The sequence below is a fragment of the Juglans microcarpa x Juglans regia genome, chromosome 7D, assembly GCF_004785595.1.
Source record: "Juglans microcarpa x Juglans regia isolate MS1-56 chromosome 7D, Jm3101_v1.0, whole genome shotgun sequence".
Classification (NCBI taxonomy): domain Eukaryota; kingdom Viridiplantae; phylum Streptophyta; class Magnoliopsida; order Fagales; family Juglandaceae; genus Juglans; species Juglans microcarpa x Juglans regia.
Window position 1 is genome coordinate 23,748,575 of NC_054606.1, and position 18,942 is coordinate 23,767,516.

The 18,942-nt window shown below is 34.8% G+C and overlaps 1 protein-coding gene and 1 pseudogene across 1 annotated transcript; both read left to right on the forward strand.

Annotated features, from left to right (window-relative positions):
- Window positions 1-1,504: 1,504 nt before the first annotated feature.
- Window positions 1,505-2,662, forward strand: LOC121238230 (annotated as a pseudogene).
- A 4,944-nt stretch (window positions 2,663-7,606) lies between these two features.
- Window positions 7,607-17,844, forward strand: LOC121239206 (outer envelope protein 80, chloroplastic). Its single transcript, XM_041136369.1, is given in 17 exon segments — window positions 7,607-8,112; window positions 8,115-8,645; window positions 10,512-10,605; window positions 10,754-10,836; window positions 11,010-11,107; window positions 11,313-11,382; window positions 12,089-12,182; window positions 13,592-13,673; window positions 13,801-13,836; window positions 14,934-15,087; window positions 15,205-15,345; window positions 15,599-15,669; window positions 15,805-15,883; window positions 15,959-16,074; window positions 16,194-16,341; window positions 16,818-16,887; window positions 17,460-17,844. Coding segments are annotated over 17 exon segments (2,292 nt in total). The 5' UTR covers window positions 7,607-7,842; the 3' UTR covers window positions 17,615-17,844.
- The last annotated feature ends 1,098 nt before the right edge of the window (window positions 17,845-18,942 follow it).

Here is an 18,942-nt window from a genome sequence, read left to right on the forward strand (position 1 = left end):
TAATTACTGTTTATAACGAGATAGGCTCCTTTCTTTTTTGAAAGGAAGATATTATTTTTTCCTCAAGGAATTTTAACATCACATAAATGTGTAACTTGATACCACACTCGCAGTCCGCTAGTGTTCTCTCGATGCTGGTTCTCATGTGTCATTCATTACCTTGTGTTGTCATATGTTATTTTGTTATTTGATAGTTGTATATTTCTTTTATGGGATGATATATTTGGTATTAATATAATCTAATTAGCCAAAAAAATGGACAGCTACTTGAAATTAGAACAGCTTAATGACTTTAACTAAGGCTAAAATTGCGGTTTAAAATCAAATCAAATCAAATGATGGAAACTTCAAAAGAAAATAATTTGTACAGATTAGGGTTTGCAGGTCTTTTTTCAAAAAAAGTGGAATATACCCAAAAAACAATCAACTTCTTTATAATCAATCGTACTTCTTTTCAATTAGTTTTGCATAAGAGAGTTGCTGTAGGCACCGAAAATGTGTTGCGAATAGGGTCATCGAATAGTGTATTTCAATTTTTTATTTTTCTTCTCTTTTTTTATTTTTCATGTATTTTTTTAATCATCATAAATATTTAAAAAAAATCACAACATCATTAAAAATACTTTCTTAATCATTAAGTAAAAAAAAAAACTCATTCGAGACACTATTTGAGATCCAAAGCATTTCTGTTTGCATAAAACTTGCATGGAGTTTAACTCAACTTCAAAATACACACATATGCATGCATGCATAAATATATATATATATATATATATATATATATATATTTGGAGTTCGAATCGAATACCTTGAGAAGCATACGTGCATATAAGAGCATCCCTATTCGGTTTTTCATAAAATTTTCTATAATTTAATTAAGAAGTACATTCTCTAAAACTTTTCTCTAAATTTTACTCATCTTTCAAAAATTTTATATATCTCATTCTTCATCTCCATCTCTATTCTATTAAATAATATTTCTTTATTATTCATTTCTCTCACTTCCATTTACAATTTTAACTACTAATTATTTTGTCTTATTATCTTCCTTCTTTTCAAATTTCACATTCTACTAAATACCTATACGATTTTGACTACCGAATACAGTATTATTTTTCAAACCGAAATCCATATTACAAAAATAATAAATTTGTTTTAATATGTGCATTTTCTAACGGTAACATTTTGAATGCCTACCTCAAACGGTAACATCTTGAAGTCCTGCCTCCAACGGTAATATTTTTTGTCTTTTCTCAAACGATAACTTTTTTTGTCCTCTTAAATGGTAACATTTTTTGTCCTATATGTAACAATAATTTTTTCCTCTATAAATACGCATTTTGCTTGCATTCTCATTCTCACAAACTCAAATCTCATTTCATCTAAAGAACTGAAATTCAACAGTCTCCCTTGATATCTCACTCGCTTTATCAAATGGCTTGTACATTCTTTCGCAAATTACTCACATACTTATCCTCTGAAGATGAGTTGGATGTTGTTCTTAATGACGAGGTCGATGGACAGTCATCGAGGCATCGTGCCAATCACCAACGTCGTAAGTTTATTCTGCGTGATCATATTCAAGGGCACGAGCGCCTATTTCGCAGAAAATCCAATATATCTCTCGAATCTATTTCGAAGGAGATTTCGGATGAGCTGCCCCCTATTTCTCCATATTCTAAATGAGATTGAGTCTTACGAGTCATACTTCGTCCAGAGAAGAGATAATGCCGGAAGACTCGGTTTATTTTCTATGCAAAAGATAACCGCAACACTTAGAATGCTGGCATATGTGGTTACTGGAGATTTTATGGATGAATACATACGTATTGGTGAAAGCACCGCAATTGAGAGCCTTAAAAAATTTTCTGAGACAATAGTAAGTGTTTTTTCAGATGAACATTTGCGGTCTTCAAATGTCAATGATATTGCTCGATTGCTTGCGGTTGGTGAACAACGGGGATTCCCAAGAATGTTGGGAAGCATTGACAGCATGCATTGGAAGTGAAAAAATTATCCCGCAGCTTGGAAATGTATGTACTCTGGCCACATTCGTGAACCAACTATTGTTTTAGAAGCAGTTGCTTCATATGATCTTTGGATATGGCATGCATTTTTTGGTATGCCCGGTTCACATAACGACATTAACGTGCTAGAGAGATCTTTTATCACGGAACTTGCCCAAGGGCGTGCTCCTCCAGTGAATTACACAATCAATGGCAATCCCTACGAGATGGGGTATTACCTTACGGATGGTATTTATCCCAAGTTGCAAACTTTTGTCAAGACAATTCCATCACCACAAGGGAATAAGAAATTTTTTTTTGTGAAAGCACAATAATCCACAAGAAAAGATGTCTAGCGTGCATTCGGGGTACTTCAACAATGATTTGCAATCATTCGTGAACCTTCTCGAATGTTCAAAGTCAAGGAACCAACAAATATAATAAAGACATGTGTTATTCTACATAATATGATCATTGAAGACGAGCGTGATGATAGTGAGGAATCGAACATTGAGTATGATCAACTTGATGATGAAGTCTCCCAATTCTCACGCAATCATACAACTGAGCTTACAGACTTCATCCAACGTCATCATAATATTAGAGACACATCGGCACATTATCAACTCCAAATAGATCTAATTGAGCATCAGTAGCAAAAATATTCCCAACATTAGACATGTCGAAAAATTGATTGGTATTTCCTTCATGTGATAGTGACTATATTTGATTTCTCTGTTTTAATTCGTAGTTCTTTTATGTTAGTAGTGATTATATTTTAGGTAATCTATAATAGTTTCTGAAATTATAATAGACAATTTCCTTGTTTCAAAAACTCAATAAATAAAGAAATAAATTATCTTAATATTGTCATCCATTATTGTCTGAAACAAAAAATGAATAAATAAATAAACTTTTTTACATAAAAAAATAAATCCAAATGTCCTGCATCATTGCGTCTCGCCATGATGTTTCTCTGCAATTGCTCGAAATATAACCGTTGCATTCCTGGCATGGCACTCACGTCCATCATCATAATGCGCTGATCTGCATCCTTCTTAGCGAGCTCTACTTTCTCCGCCTCCAACCTCAGTCTTTCGTCCTCTTGACAGATTTTATTTAACTCTTTTTCCTTCTCATTTTCCATCTTCTTGGCCTCCTACCTCAGTCTTTCATCCTCGAGACGGATGAAATTTAGCTCTTTCTCCTTGTCATACTTCATTTTTTCGGTCTTGAGACGAAAATACTCTTTCTCTTGAGCACGTGACTCCTCCAAAAGCATATACTTCAGCTTGCTGAGTCCAACAATATCCTGTGCTGACGAGGCTTGGGCCTTTCGTTTTCCTTTCTCAGCTTTCCTTTCCATTGGTCGGTCCAATTCAACCACTTCATTATCTACCACATTATCCACTTCTAGATCAAAAACTGAATACATCGTAGCACCTCAACATCGAGTCGGGGTCGGGGACGGGGACATCGTCTTCCTTCACTTTGGATCTAGATTTGTAGAACGCCAAATCTATTTAGGTTGGTCCTTTAACAGGTGTCAACAATGCTCGAACTGGAAGGATGATTTCTCTAATGATGCGTACATAATCTTCGCATTGTCAAACTTGCATGTAAACAAAAAAGTTTATGTTAAACCAATGTATAAAAAAATTAAATATTCATAAAATAAATAAGAGTATGGATATTCTACCTTGTCTTGCTTGGTCATGCCACTTTGATTCAACCCTTCAACTTGCGCTAGTTTCGCACAAAATTTGTTTGTGGCCTTTTGAATAACCGACCACCGATGTATTAAAGACTTGATGGTTCGGTCAATTGTAGTTTCTTTAAATTGCTGGAAGTATTCATAAATTTTTTCCCAAAGTTAAAAGTGTTTTTAGTCTATTCCCTGGACGGTATCAATGCTACAATTAAGCCATGCAGAGACAAGTAACTTGTCTTTCTCGGGGGTAAAGTTCGCACTCTTGACTGATTTCCTAATGCAGATAAGATCGTTATGGGGTAGGGGTGGAGAGTCATCAACAGTCATAGAAGAGTTTCCACTTTGCCCACCATATGTGGGGTCTAGTTGAGGATCTTCACTCAGGAGGTTGGTGAAATACATATGTCCAGGGTCTTGTGAATCAATCTCTAAAAATGCATTGAAATGTTAGACACTTAAGTATGAAGTTTGGGATTTTTCCAAGAGCCAGCTCAAGAACCAAATTGTGACATCTACGAAATTTGGCCACCCTTTCATGGCTGCAACAATCGGTTGCCACTACTTGTTGGCCGTCTAGATTACCTAGCCATTGAGGAAATGACCATAAATTTCCTGTATCCCACCAGGCTTTGTCATCATCATAGCTGATGGTGTTTAATTTACACATAATTTTTTTATTACAACATAACTTTCTCAAATAATGACACATCAAAAAACTAATCGAACAGAACTGACCAATTTACATATTCACACAAAACAACAACCAAACAACAATGTAAATCACAATAATACTAAATAAGAGCATTCCCATCAAGTTCATTCATGTCGAATTTATAAATAAATGGGGCTCAGAATGGTGGAAATATTGACAACATGCGTAAGCAAGGAGCCATTCACATCTAATGGCTGCAAAACCCCACCCGAACATCTATTGCCTTTTCTGGAAAGTACCAGAAACTACAATATGTCAATCCAGGTGATGATTACCCCGCCATATTGATGATGTCCTATTAACACTTGTGAATTAACCGTATCACTATAATACCATCATCACAGCCTAATAACAGTCCATTCCCCGAGAGATACGAAACACTGCAAAGGACCCAACAAAATAACAAATTAATGAATGAATAACCACAAAAAAATGATAAATCACATTCCATAGTGATTTCAAACTCCACCAAAATGGTCTTAAAACCAATAACCCCACAAATTCTATAACCATTTCATCCATCAAATTCTCATCAAAACCAATAATCCCACAAATTCCATAACCACAAACTCCATCAAATTCTCATCAAAACCAATAACCCCACAAATTTCATAACTAAAAACTCCACCAAATTCTCCTCAACACCAAAAACCCCACACATTCCATAATCACAAACTCCACCAAATTTTTCTCAAAACTAAAAACGCATAAAATCTGTGTGAATTTTTTCTTGAAATTCTCGGCATTTCAACAGTCAACACAACCAACAGTCAACACAGCAATGAGAGAGATAGAATAATTAAAAAAAAAAACAGAAACTAATTTCCCATTACTTTCTTGGCAGCCAAACAACTCAATAGAGCCAAAATAATACAGAGAAATCAATGGCAACACATGTCATAGGCAATTTCAATTGGTTTCCTCAACAAAGCCCAAAATCTCAATCTAAACAAGAGTGACTACCAAGAAAAATTACAAATCAAACAGTAGGTTTTTTTCCATGGTGTTTCTCGACAGCCAAACAGTGAAGAGAGCCAAAATAACACAGAGAAATCAATGGCAACACAAAAATAAAATTGATGAAGCGGTTTCCTCTAAAAACTCCAAAATCATAAACTGAATCCGAGTGGCAAAAATCAAAACCAAAATGCATAACAATGAAAGTGAGCTCGGCACTTTCTCGACAGCCAAACAGCAAAAAATTCACCGAGCCAAAGACATAGTTGCTCTCCATCGGTATGCTTACCTTGATCATGGCGTCAGGAGGAAGAAAAATGAGAAGAGGGAAACATAGAAGGAGAGAGATATTCTAAGAAAATGAGAGAAAATGAGGAAAAATTAGAAACGGTTTTGATTTCTTGAAACCGAAGTAAAAAACTTACAGGAATGCCGATGGAGGTGTGTACTGCGTTCGTTAGTGTTGCGAGGGAGGGGCACACCGATGTAGAGGGTTTTTGCGGGACGAAAAACAACCAAGTGGAGATGCAGATGTACAATTGTTTCCCATATATGGAGAACGACTGTAGAGACCGTATAAACAAACCGCAAAATGGGGATTGGGATGGAGATGGTTTTTCTCCAAAACCCTAAAATAATCCCTAAATTATGGGGATGGAGAAGAGATGCAGAACCGGATGGAGATGCTCTAAGACTATAAATAAAAAGATTACTTGACAAATTGCTCAAGATTAGTTTGGTCAATATGGCTCAATTCGTTTATTAAATGAGTCATTCATAAACACAAAATTATGACCAATTATTAAGCCATATAATTCGTATAAAACTCGGATCGATTTGTATAAGCTTGAATAACTTACAAATTTATTAGTTTTTATATTATTATCTCTATATCTATAATTATAATATTTCTACTATCTAACGAGATTAGAAGAAATCATATTTTTAATAGTAAATATGTTATTTAAATCCTTCTAAATATAATTATTGATACATGCATATATATGATTAATAACTATATTATAAAAAATGTCAAAATTGTTCCTTAAAATTTATACATAAAATTATAAAATATAATATAAATAATTTGTTTTATCAAAATAAGCAACTTGTGAATAAATTTAAATTCGGTCAAATATTAAATCAGCTTTTTATAAATATAAAACTCAACTCCATAATCAATTGGGGGGCTTGGAACAGTGCTTTTATCTCTTACTATTTGCTCCACAGCTTTTGAGTAACAGAGGTGAATTTTGGGTTCAGTTGCGTGGTGTTAAGTTATAAACATTTGATTATATAAATCAATCTAAATCTAATTTATTAAGTTAAATGTGTCAAACTTTCAAATCATAATCCAATTAATTTAGTTAATAGGTTGTGTCGTGTCATTCATTTTAATAATTAATTAGAAATAAGTCAACACGATACTACTCATTTAAATCTATTTCATGTAAATGAATTGAACTAATAAGCACAACCCATTTGATATAATTAACATAATTTCACATAAAAATTAAAATCTATATTTATTAATAGTCACAATATCTTCACATATATATCAATATTTTTCAAATTTTAACTTATAATAAAATTAATATTACAAAACTTACATATAAACGAGTCAAAACGGATTATTTTGGATTAAACATGTTGACCCGTTACTATCCCGTTTATAAATAGTGTTTTAACAGGTTAACCTGTTAACATCAAACCTAAACTTACTAATTTAGGCCTTGTTTATTTTCACAACTATTCTCATCCAATCTCATCTAATCATTATAACTTTTTCAAATTATTATATAAAATAAAATAAACAATTCAACTTTTTCAAATCTAAAAACAAAAATAATATTAAAAAAATATATTTTAACAATATTTTACTTAACTTTCAACTTTTATATAATCTTATCTCATTTCATCTGTAAAAATTATGTTTTGTTTGGTTATATAGTTCAGATGAGACGAGATGTTTTGTTGAAAATTGAATAAAATATTATTATAATATAAATTTTTTATATTATTTTTATTTTAAGATTTAAAAAAATTGAATTGTTTATTATATTTTATGTAAAAATTTCAAAAAATTATAATAATTATAGCAAATAAAATAAAATAAGATGAGATAATTTGATTTTGTCCTAACTTAATCTCGTATTCTTAATCAATTCACGGATTGGACGTCGTCCTAGTTTCTTGCCCACCCGAATTATTTAAACCCGTTTCAGATCCAGCCGAATCCGATACAAATCGATTCGGTTCAACTTGCCATCTCGTACTCTCTCAGTTTCACTAGGCTAGGGTTTATCTCCTGTCCTTTCAAATCCAAAGCTCTCTCTCTCCCCCCCCCCCCGGGGTTCTTAAAACCCTAGACCTCCAAATGAGCTTCTGCTGGGATCATTAACGAGCTTCACCTTTTTCACTCAAATTATTTTCCGGTCGCTCTCTGATCAATAACGATGCGGCAAAACGACAACGTGCGGTTCACTTCATCTTCTCTCAAAATCCCTCTTCCTCAACAGCCATCACCCTTCAATTTCGCATTCCGTTCCTTAGCACTAGCTTCTCAACTGGAAAATACCAGAAACTCGCTCGCTCAGTTCATCGACGCGGTCAAGGCTCGTTCCGATTTCAGACAATTCAGTCCCGGATTATCTCTTTTCTGGAGTCGGTCAACTGGGTCGACTCAGTTCACGTCGGTAACTCGGAATGGGCGCTCTGACAGTCGAATGAAGAATGTGGGTGGCGTTGGGGGTTATTGATCGGAAAATCTTCTCTTCTGTGTTCGGCCTCATTGTCTCTGATTGGGTTTGACGAGTCGACCCGGGAAGATTCCTTGGGAACTCATATATCGCCTTCTACAAGTCAAAAAGGGACGAAGAAGAAAGGATTTTTGATACCAAAATCTCCGCTTCTCTGTTCGGCTTCGTTGGCTCTGACTCGGCCCGAAGAGCCGACGACTCAGGCCGCCGACACATCAGGGAGGGAGACCTTGCAGAAGGGGCACTCTGCGGGTCGAGTGTATGAAGAGGAGAGAGTGCTGATCAGTGAAGTGCTGGTGAAGAACAAGGATGGCGAGGAACTTGAGAGGAAGGATTTGGAAATGGAGGCATTGCAGGCGCTGAAGGCAAGCAGAGCCAATTCGGCGTTGACGGTGCGTGAGGTTCAAGAGGATGTGCATAGGATCATCCATAGTGGCTACTTTTCCTCTTGCATGCCTGTTGCTGTCGACACGCGGGACGGAATCAGATTAATGTTTCAGGTATTATTATTGGTTCAGCATAATGTTCAATGTGATATAGAGAGAGTTATTCATTTATTTATTTTTATAAGTGATGTAGAAAGAGTTTGTTTTTATGAATTAATATTAAATGATGTGGCAATCGAGGCTTTCCTGTTAATGCAGTGCTTGCGAAGTTTCTAAGGCAGAATTTTGTAGTATTTTTGGAAGCAAATAAAAGACTACAGAAAGTTAGATGATGCATATGATGAAGGAATGTATATCCAAAGAATGAACCGTCGGTTTTAGGAGATTGGTATTGTCTTTTAAACGCACTGGCTTATTAGCTTCTATTTTTATCTTGTCCATCTCCATCTTTCTTGAAAGAAGAAAATTAAATCCCACTTTATGTGGGGAGTGTTCCTCTAAGAAGTGTTTTATCTCATCTCATCGTTACAGTTTTTTCAAATTTCTACACAAAATATAATAAACAATAAGCGGTGCTACTCTCGTTTATACCGCTTCTTATTTTTTAATTTTTTTAATATATTTAAATATTTTTTAAAAATAATGAAAATACACCAATACACTTAAAATCACTTGCTTAATCACTAAGTAAAAAAAATATAAAAAAAAAATTTTCTGCAGCGTTACACTAGAGCGGTACATTTTGGGCGGCATACAAGCTTTTCTGATAAACAATTCAACTTTTTCAAGTCCCAAAACAATAATGATATTAAAAAATAATATTCTAACAATATTTTATTCGACTTTCATCTCAACTTATCTCATCTCAACTCCAAACGGCACCTTGACTTTGGGTTGCTTGATATAGTTGTAGAGTTGAACTCATTTGCTAGTCCTTACGCCCCTCTATTAGAAGCTTGTACCTATCCCCACTTCAAAAAAATTATTAATTTTCCCTTTTATTTTTGCGAAACTTGCTTACTTTAGATTGCTGGAGATTATCAAAAGGACGTGTTCCATTTTTACCTCCTCAGTGGAGGTGGTGTGCGTAAAATCCCTGACATTATGAAAATATTGCCTTTTATAGGTAAACTGTAGGAGTAGCCTAAGTAGACATGAAGTCTACGAAATAGAACACCTAATTATAAGTTAGGAGGAAAAGGAGTAGAATGTTGCTTTCTAGTTCTCCATTAGGTATCATGCGGACGCCTTATGATGCAGGACACCTCAAAGCTTTGCTGCAAAAAAGAAAGAACCAGAATAGCTTTTACCCATCCAAAAATAGATATGGGAGAGAATCTAGTTTCAGCATCCTAATTTTAACTATTTAGGGTTGCTGTGTACTTATTGGAACCCAGAGCTTGCAAGAAGGTTATAAAACTTGGAGAGAGATAGGATCACTTTAATCAAGAGCAACAGGTGAAGAGAAGGGAATAAGAAACCTAGGCATCATAGCTATGGATCCTAGGCATCTACCTGAGAGATGCCGTGTAATGCTGCTCATGTATTATATTAATATAATACTTTTAGGGATATTTGTAGTCTTGTAGACATTTGAAGCAACCTTGTTATTGAAGCATAAGACCTGGTAGATATTGTGGTGATAGTGCTTTGTCAATGACCAGGATGTCCTTCATGATATGCATTCAGAAGGTGTTGGGAAGATTGTGAATTGACATCCAATTCACATGCACGTGTTGAAATTTTCTCCAAATCTCTGTCTTATTATTTGTAAATTGGCAAGAAACATTTTGATATTTTTTGGGTAATTTCCTGTGCAAAATTTGAAAAGAGTATCAGTTTTTGCCTGTGATTAAATAGAAAGGAGGATCAGTTCAGGCCTACTCTTGAAAAACTCATGCGAAGCATTTTTAGCAAGAAGTGTTTTGTTTGGTTTTGCATGAAATAGAATTTTAATATTGATTTTTATTCTGGCATAAGGTAGAACCAAACCAGGAATTCCAAGGATTGGTTTGTGAAGGAGCTAATGTTCTTCCTGCGAAGTTTCTAGAGGATTCTTTCCGTGATGGATATGGTAGGTTTTCTTTGGTCTTCTTATGTGTATAGGTCTGTGCATATGCTTGCATTTATGCGCTACTATTTTTCTTCTTAGGTTAGCCAGTTTTGAAAAGTGCTCATGGGACACCTTTATTGTTTTTGAATTTTGGTGTCAAGTTGTGCAGGAAAAGTGATTAATCTCAGGCGTTTAGATGAAGTTATATCTTCCATCAATGGATGGTACATGGAACGGGGCCTTTTTGCCTTGGTTAGTGCTTGAGCTGTGAAAATTTATCATGTTTACGCTGTGTGGAAATATAAAATTATTTTTCTATGGTCTGATCACCTTGCCAATTTATTATTATAACTTGAGGTTAGCCTTGGTCTGCGAAGACAATTATTCATATTAATGATTATTTTCTTTTTTAATCATTGTCAAAGGTTTCAGCTGTTGAGATTCTCTCAGGGGGTATTCTCCGGTTACAAGTTTCTGAAGCTGAGGTCAATAACATCTCCATTCGATTCCTTGACAGAAAGACGTAAGAGTTGCCTATTTGATTTACTTGCATGCATGACTACCACACTCAAAATATGCAATAAAAAGCTTCTAGCAACAACAATAGTGGTAGGACTTCATGGGCTATGCCTGTTATCCTCATCAACATAGTCCTTTGTTACCTATAAAAAAAAAGCAGTAGTGATAGGATTTCGTGACTAATTTATTTTTTATTGCTACATCTTCAGTGGTGAGCCAACTACAGGGAAGACAAAACCTGAAACAATACTTCGGCAACTTACAACCAAGAAGGGACAGGTAGTTCATTTATCAATATTTTACTTTTTGCTTGTAGGCTCAAATATCTCTTCTGGCTGTCCTCCTTGTCACCATTCTGATTTATCCGCCTCTTCCTTAGTGCAAACGCCTGGTTTGAGTTGTTTGACTGGTAGATAATTTGACAAGCCAATAATAATAATAATAATAATAATAATAATATTAATAATAATTTGACAAGCCAATGAATTCTATTATGATTATTATTTACAAGAAAATAATATTTCTATTGTTATTATTATTATTATTATCAGAATTATTATTATTATTCATTGGCTTGTCAAATTATTATTATTATTATTATTATTATTATTATTATTATTATTATTGTGTTTTCTGTACTTCTATAGATAATTTTACTCGTAGTAACTTCTGTGGAACATGTGTTTTTACTTTTAGAGGAACCAATGATTGGTTGTGTATCGGCTAAAGAAAAATGCTTTCCTGTATTTTTGCATTAAAAGTTTCTCTTCTGTCTATTTTTTCCTTTTTTAACTATTATCATTTCTTAGAAGGAAAATATATCCTTGTTTTCTGTTCATTATTCAATGTTTTTTGAGTGACAAACATTGACCAAATTGGAATATGAACTTCAATAATTGCCCTTTGCCATAAATGGGTCTTGCTTACAGATATGCACAAGGTTTAGTTACACATAAACTGATCACTTTGAATGATCCTTCTTCAGGTCTACAGCATGCTTCAGGGAAAAAGAGATGTGGAGACTGTATTAACTATGGGAGTCATGGAAGATGTTAGCATTATTCCCCAACCTGCTGGTGGTGAGTAAAATATTTTTCTTACAAATGGATCCACACCGAAATATATTTATTGTTAAGAGTATTATATAAAAGGTATACTATTCGGAATTGGCTTTCTTATGAGTTAACAAATCACTGTTAAACAATTGTCAATGACTACTACTACAAACCATATTTTGATGAAATAGGATGTTACACTAGTACACAGGAAGTATACAAGAGAATTAAAAATTAAAAATTATAATGAATAGGATATTTTATCTATTAAAAAAAATAATGGATAGGAGATTTTGAAGGGTTGGTATTTGTTAGATTAGATGCCTTTTCATGTGATTCTTTGTTACCTATGTAGCATCTTCCACTCAAGCCATGCCTTTCCTCACTTTACTCTTTACTATATCTTGTAGAAGTGTTCTTGCATTTGGACTCCTTCCTTCACGTCAAACCACAACATTCGCCCCTAGTGTTGCTTACTGACCTACACAAGGTTATCTCCCTTTATATAATGCACATATAGCTAATTTATGATGTAATGACTAAGGAAGGCCAGAGCCACACCTGAGCTCATATTCCAAAAGGATTAATCAAGGTTATAAGTGGAGCCCTTGGAATCAATATAAAGGGCTTAAAATTCTCTCTCCCACACTTCTGGTTGGGATTGGCTCTTATACCGTTTGTAACGATTCAAGGAAGGTGTAAATCACATCTAGGCCCATACTCCAAATAGGAATAGTCAAGGTCACAATTGGAGCCCCTTGGAATCATTATAAAGGACTTGAGCTCGTCCCTCTAAAAAATTGGTAGCTGTCACTCTTGTATATGTGCCATGTACTTGGGCTATATAAGCCCTAGGGGTTGGTCCAAGTGTTCAGGCCTTGGTCTTAGTGGTATGCTCCCACTAGGTCTAAGGTTTGAATCCTCTTGAGTGCAAACAATTTCTAGGGGTCATCGGACTGGGGGAACTTCCCCTTGAACTACCCGAGGTGTACTTGCGGGAAACTGTTTGTTGGAGGGCCTATGCACCCCTAGGATTAGTCGAGACTTTGTTCTCGGACACCTGTTACCAATAAAAAAAAAGAGTACTTGGGCTATGCCTATAATCATCAATAAATTTCTTATTTACTGATAAAAAAAAGCCCTTGATCATGTTACTGGCCCATATGATGCCTCGCCCCCTTCTCTCTAAAAGTAAATGCACATCATAAACATCCATATTGTACAACCTATTGATCTGATATTTTGTCATTGAACTTTTTTTTTAACCGGAAAACAACTTTTTTGGATTGTTTTTCTTAGGCTTAGATTTTTTTCAGGTTGAAAGCTGACAATTATTGGCACTCACCTCCTAATAATGTTTCTTTGCTGGTTCTATTTTTATGTCCAATATAATAATTTCATGTTTTTGCTATTTTTTGTTTTCACTATGGTAGATACTGGTAAGGTTGATATGGTAATGAATGTTGTCGAGCGTCCAAGTGGTGGTTTTTCTGCTGGTGGCGGAATATCAAGTGGGTAAGTGTGTTGGTTTGAAGGACAATATCACGCATACAATCTGACTAAAAATGGACTCTTTTTCTGGATGATATCTACTTAGTGATATAAAAATATGATATTTACTTGGTGATATTTCAATTTATAGGATTACAAGTGGCCCTCTATCAGGACTCATTGGAAGGTATGGTTACAGACAACATTATCTGTTCGGTATATTTTCCAGTTCTAATTATTCTTCCTTCTTCATCACACGTGATAATGTAGATTTTTTTTTTTTTTTTTTAAAGTAACCTTTCCTATATCTAAAGGAGTGCTTGCTTTGTTGTGAGGCAATGGGTTGTTTCCATGCATCCATAACTCAAGATAGAAATGGCCAGTTTTAAGTAATCTATCTTTAAACCAAGAAATGAATCAGCTGTCGAATTTATTTGAGCCAGGAGTGTTACCTTGCATATTTTACTCTTGAAGAGTGCTTATCTTGACAAGATAACACGGTGAAGCCAGTTCTCATACTTGCATGAATGCCAACTCCTGCATGGGTTCATATAACACAGGAGCCAACATAAGTTGAAGTTTGGTGGGTTAAGTCTATTCTTAGTTAAGAGATTATGATCAACACTTCAATTTGTTAGTCTTGGTTTTATTATGTGCCAATGACGGATATGAACAGAGTGTAGCATGTTTGGCTTTTGCAATTTATATCACAGATTGCTAGGGGACTAGTACCATGGCATTACTTGAAATAATTATGATTATGGTTATTTTTGAGAAGCGGGTTGATTTCATTGTTGTAAAAGAGTTATCTCCTGGATTTTTGCTTCACATTTTAATATTATGTCTTCTTAGTTTATGCGTAGATGGGTGTTTCTCTTGAGTACGCCCGGTGTACTTGGGTTTTGCCTTTTGTTTTCAATTAATTAAACATTTTTTTTGTTACAAAAAATAAATTTGTTAATTGAAAACAATAGGCATAACCCAAGTACAGGGGACACTTTCAATTAATAAAACTTGTTGATTACTTTTGAGTGTTTTCTTAGTTAATAAAGCTTTTTTTTTTTAGTTGCACATTTTCTGATCTTGTAAAAACTTCATTGTTTGTTTATTTTCATTGTTGGAAAGCTAAAACTGCTTATGTATCCAAACATTGATTTGATGTGGATTAGTGTTATTTTGGAGAAACACATGCAATTTCTGGTCATAGTAACTAGTGCACACTAGATTCTTGTGACTTTTCATAATTATGCCGTCTCTCTTATTGTAATTTTATATGAATTGCAGCTTTGCATACTCTCATAGAAATGTTTTCGGAAGAAACCAGAAGCTCAATATCTCCTTAGAGCGAGGCCAAATTGACTCGATATTCCGCATAAACTACACAGATCCATGGATTGAAGGAGATGACAAACGGACGTCCAGGACAATAATGGTTCAGGTAATCTCATTTTTTTAATGCCCTGATGAATACCTTTTTTGATAAGTGAATATGACGAATATCTTGATGATGGGAAGCTGATTACTGCACATTTCTTTTTGATATTTTTGTTTTTAGAATTCAAGAACCCCTGGAACACTGGTTCATGCCCAAGGTGGAAATAATGGTAGCCTGACAATTGGCCGCGTGACGGCAGGTATTGAATTCAGCCAACCATTCAGGCCAAAGTGGAGTGGAACGGCAGGACTTATTTTTCAGGTACTTGCACTAAAAATCACCATCAGTGATGCCTAGCTTACACCAAATAGAATGAGTTTCTTTTTAAAAGAAAAACTGGGCTGATGCTAGTGATGTTTTGATATTGAAATGGGATTGCAGTTTTTATGCTGTCAGAAATCCATGGTGAAAAGACTAGTATTTATTTCTTGTCTGTATAATTATCTTTTCTTTTTGTTACTCCCATTTATTAATCTGCATTGTTACTTATCAAAATTAATCCTCACTGTTTTAGCATGCTGGTGTTCGTGGTGATAAAGGAGATCCTGTTATCAAGGATTGTTTTGGCAGTCCTCTTACTGCAAGGTATCCATTTAGAAGTGGATACTACTATTCTCTTATGAGTTTGTTTCCCAGGTGTTAGGTGTTAATTTATAAAGAAGAGGTCCAGTACACTTGGTTTGGATCTAATGATCTTCATTTTTTTATTCGGTTGTGCAGTGGAAAAATCCATGACGATATGCTACTTGCTAAGTTTGAGATTGTCTACACTGGTTCTGGGGACCAAGGCTCCTCGATGGTTAGACCTATGACAGTGTTTATAAAGCTATAATTCTTCTTATATCTATGACACTCGTACCTGTTTCCCTTGCAGTTTGTAGTTAACACGGAACAGGGACTTCCTGTTTTACCTGAGTGGTTGTCTTTCAACAGAGTGAATGCTCGTGCTAGGAAGGGTGTAGAAATTGGTCCTGCTCGCGTTCTTTTAAGGCATGGTGCCTACAACACCCCCCCCCCCCCCCTCTCTCTCTCTCTTCCCTGTATTCATCGTAATAGAAGCAAATGTTGATCTGTTTAGTTTGCTGACATGCTTTGTTTTTCATTGCTAGTTTGTCTGGTGGCCATGTGGTTGGCAATTTCCCTCCGCATGAAGCATTTGCCATTGGTGGAACAAACAGTGTGAGAGGTTACGAAGAAGGTGCAGTGGGCTCTGGCCGATCTTATGCTGTTGGTTCTGGAGAAATCTCTTTCCCCTTGGTAAGGGGTACCTTTTTATTTTTGGTTGGAACTTTTTGTACATTTAAACAACTAAAATAGGCCTTTTACGCAAAATGTAAGATTTTAAGCATTTTAAGAGTACATTGTTTTATTGGCAGAATTTGGGAAGGGGGGTGGGGTTCACTTTTAGAACTATAGCATTATCGAAATGATAAGAAATTGTTACACACAAGATTCATTTATATGTTTGATATAATCCGTGCATACACCAATAGTTATTACTGTCCCTGGTATTTCGTGTCATTTCTTGTAGGGTTGGGGGTACTTCAAAATGTTTCAGATATATTTTGGTCATTGCATTTGTCCTTATTCATGTATTAAGATCACCAACAAGGCAAACTTCTTCACTTTGACCAACACAACTCTGCTAATGCTAAGAGTATCTGAGAGATTTGACCCTTTGATTGCAGCTTTACTTGGAAACTGTAATTTTGATTGGCCTACATGTTTTGCAGTTGGGCCCAGTAGAGGGAGCTATTTTTGCTGACTATGGAACTGATCTTGCATCGGGCCCTACTGTGCTTGGTACGTATTTTTGTCTTTCTCATATACTCTCTAAATTTGTTTTCCTTCTTGGTGATTGTCAGATTTCTGGTCATTATTTGGGGTTGTATTTGCTATTATACATGATGGTGGTGGTTATGAGATGACTGGTTGTGAAGGTTAGAAAAGGACAGTTTAGAAGAGCCAGCTGCATTTTCTGTACGCTCGACAGGCTCAGCCATTCTGCGGGATTTCTTTAAAGCTTAATGGTCTGGCATAAAGCCTCACTGTCGAGCAGAAAACAATGGTTGTCTTCTAATGCAAGCAGGGATCTTTGAACAATAATTTAGGCAATGAAGCTTTATTAACATTCTGGCAGATGGTTAGTTAAACATTTTACCTGGAAAGGAATACAAGTTGGCAGCAATCTAGACATGCTCCAGTTTCTGAATAAGTGCGGCTAGATCGATGACTCTCGAACTCAATTAATTTATTTGGACATTTTTAATTGCTCAGATGTTTTCCTCTTAATGCATTTTTAGTTCCCGTTTCTTCTTTTCTTCTCATCTTTCAGCTCGAGCTACATTTTCAAAATATTCGTGCTTCTTTACCAGGTGATCCGGCTGGAGCAAGGCTGAAGCCCGGAAGTGGATATGGATACGGGTTTGGCATCCGAGTCGACTCACCATTGGGCCCTTTGCGTCTCGAATATGCATTCAGTGATAAGCATGCCAAGAGGTTTCATTTTGGGGTTGGTCATCGGAACTGAAGTTCTTTTTATATCCTAATATACTATGGATGCTAGTTGTTATGGTCCTTATCTGTACCATTACCTTTTTTTTTTTTTTTTTTTTTCCTTTTTTGGCAGAGGTCTAGCATTTCTAGGGAATTTATTTATTTATTTATTTTAGGTTTTTGACTGTATAATTGTGGCTATTACCAGATTCAGTGATGCTGTACGTTTTATATATAGTCTCCCCCGATCTTGGCAATCACAAAGATCACATTTGCGTTTTGTAGAATATAAATTGCTTCGATTTCAACCAAACTATTCTTTGATGCTTATTCCCATGCATGCATGCAATTCTGTGTGCGTCTATGCGTATTTCCACATGAGCAATGCTCGGTAAAATTCGAAAGGATCATGAACAGAAGATATATAAGGTTGCTTACAAGCTATATGTATACGACTTAATTTCTTGAGTTATTGGCCTAATAATCATATAATCATATAATTATAGCTAGGCTTATCTTAAGACTAGATGTTATATTCTCAAAATTGCTTATCCATAACTACTAGTTTTTATTAATTAGGAATATTACATAACTGATAGAACCTCCATGTTACTCAAGCCCACCGTTTTACTACTATTTGACCACTACATCCGTTTTATTTTCTTTTTCGATTTTTTTTTTAGACTTTTCAAGTTGTTTATGAATATTAAAAATCCATGTGATAACTTATTTTTCTTCATAAACAATATGAAAAGTAAAAAACAAGAAAAGGAAAAAAAGAAAAGAAAAGAAAAGAAATTGGACAGTCAAAATTAGGTGGTTCTAATATTTTCCTAATTGATATAATGAGTATCATGTATTATTTAATATTTACTGATCTCAAAGCATTGCAAGGGGTGTGATAATAATATTATTTATTTTTTCTAAAGCTGTTTGTAAAATATATTTCTCATCCCCTCACTGATTAATTATAAGTGTTTACACTTCATTAATTGTATCTCAAACTTTCAATACTAACATTGTATCCTCAAATCATGAAAAAAAAAAATCATAATGTGCACCATTTGTTAAAATTTGACAATAAAGATGGTGCTATAGTATCACTTATTTTAATTTATTTTTCACTCATCTCAACAATCCGAATTGGCCGATCGATAACAATGTTACATTTATATCAGTATTTTTGGAGTTTGAAGGATGCAAAATGTTTTATTTTTAGGAAGAGCGATGGAACTTCTGTTCTTCTACTTTATTATTAATAGTCTTCACTTTTAACGAAAGAATACTATGTACAAAATAAGAACTTGCATGGGGTTACAAAATGTTAGTGTTGGTAGTGTTATAAAATTAATTGGAGGCATT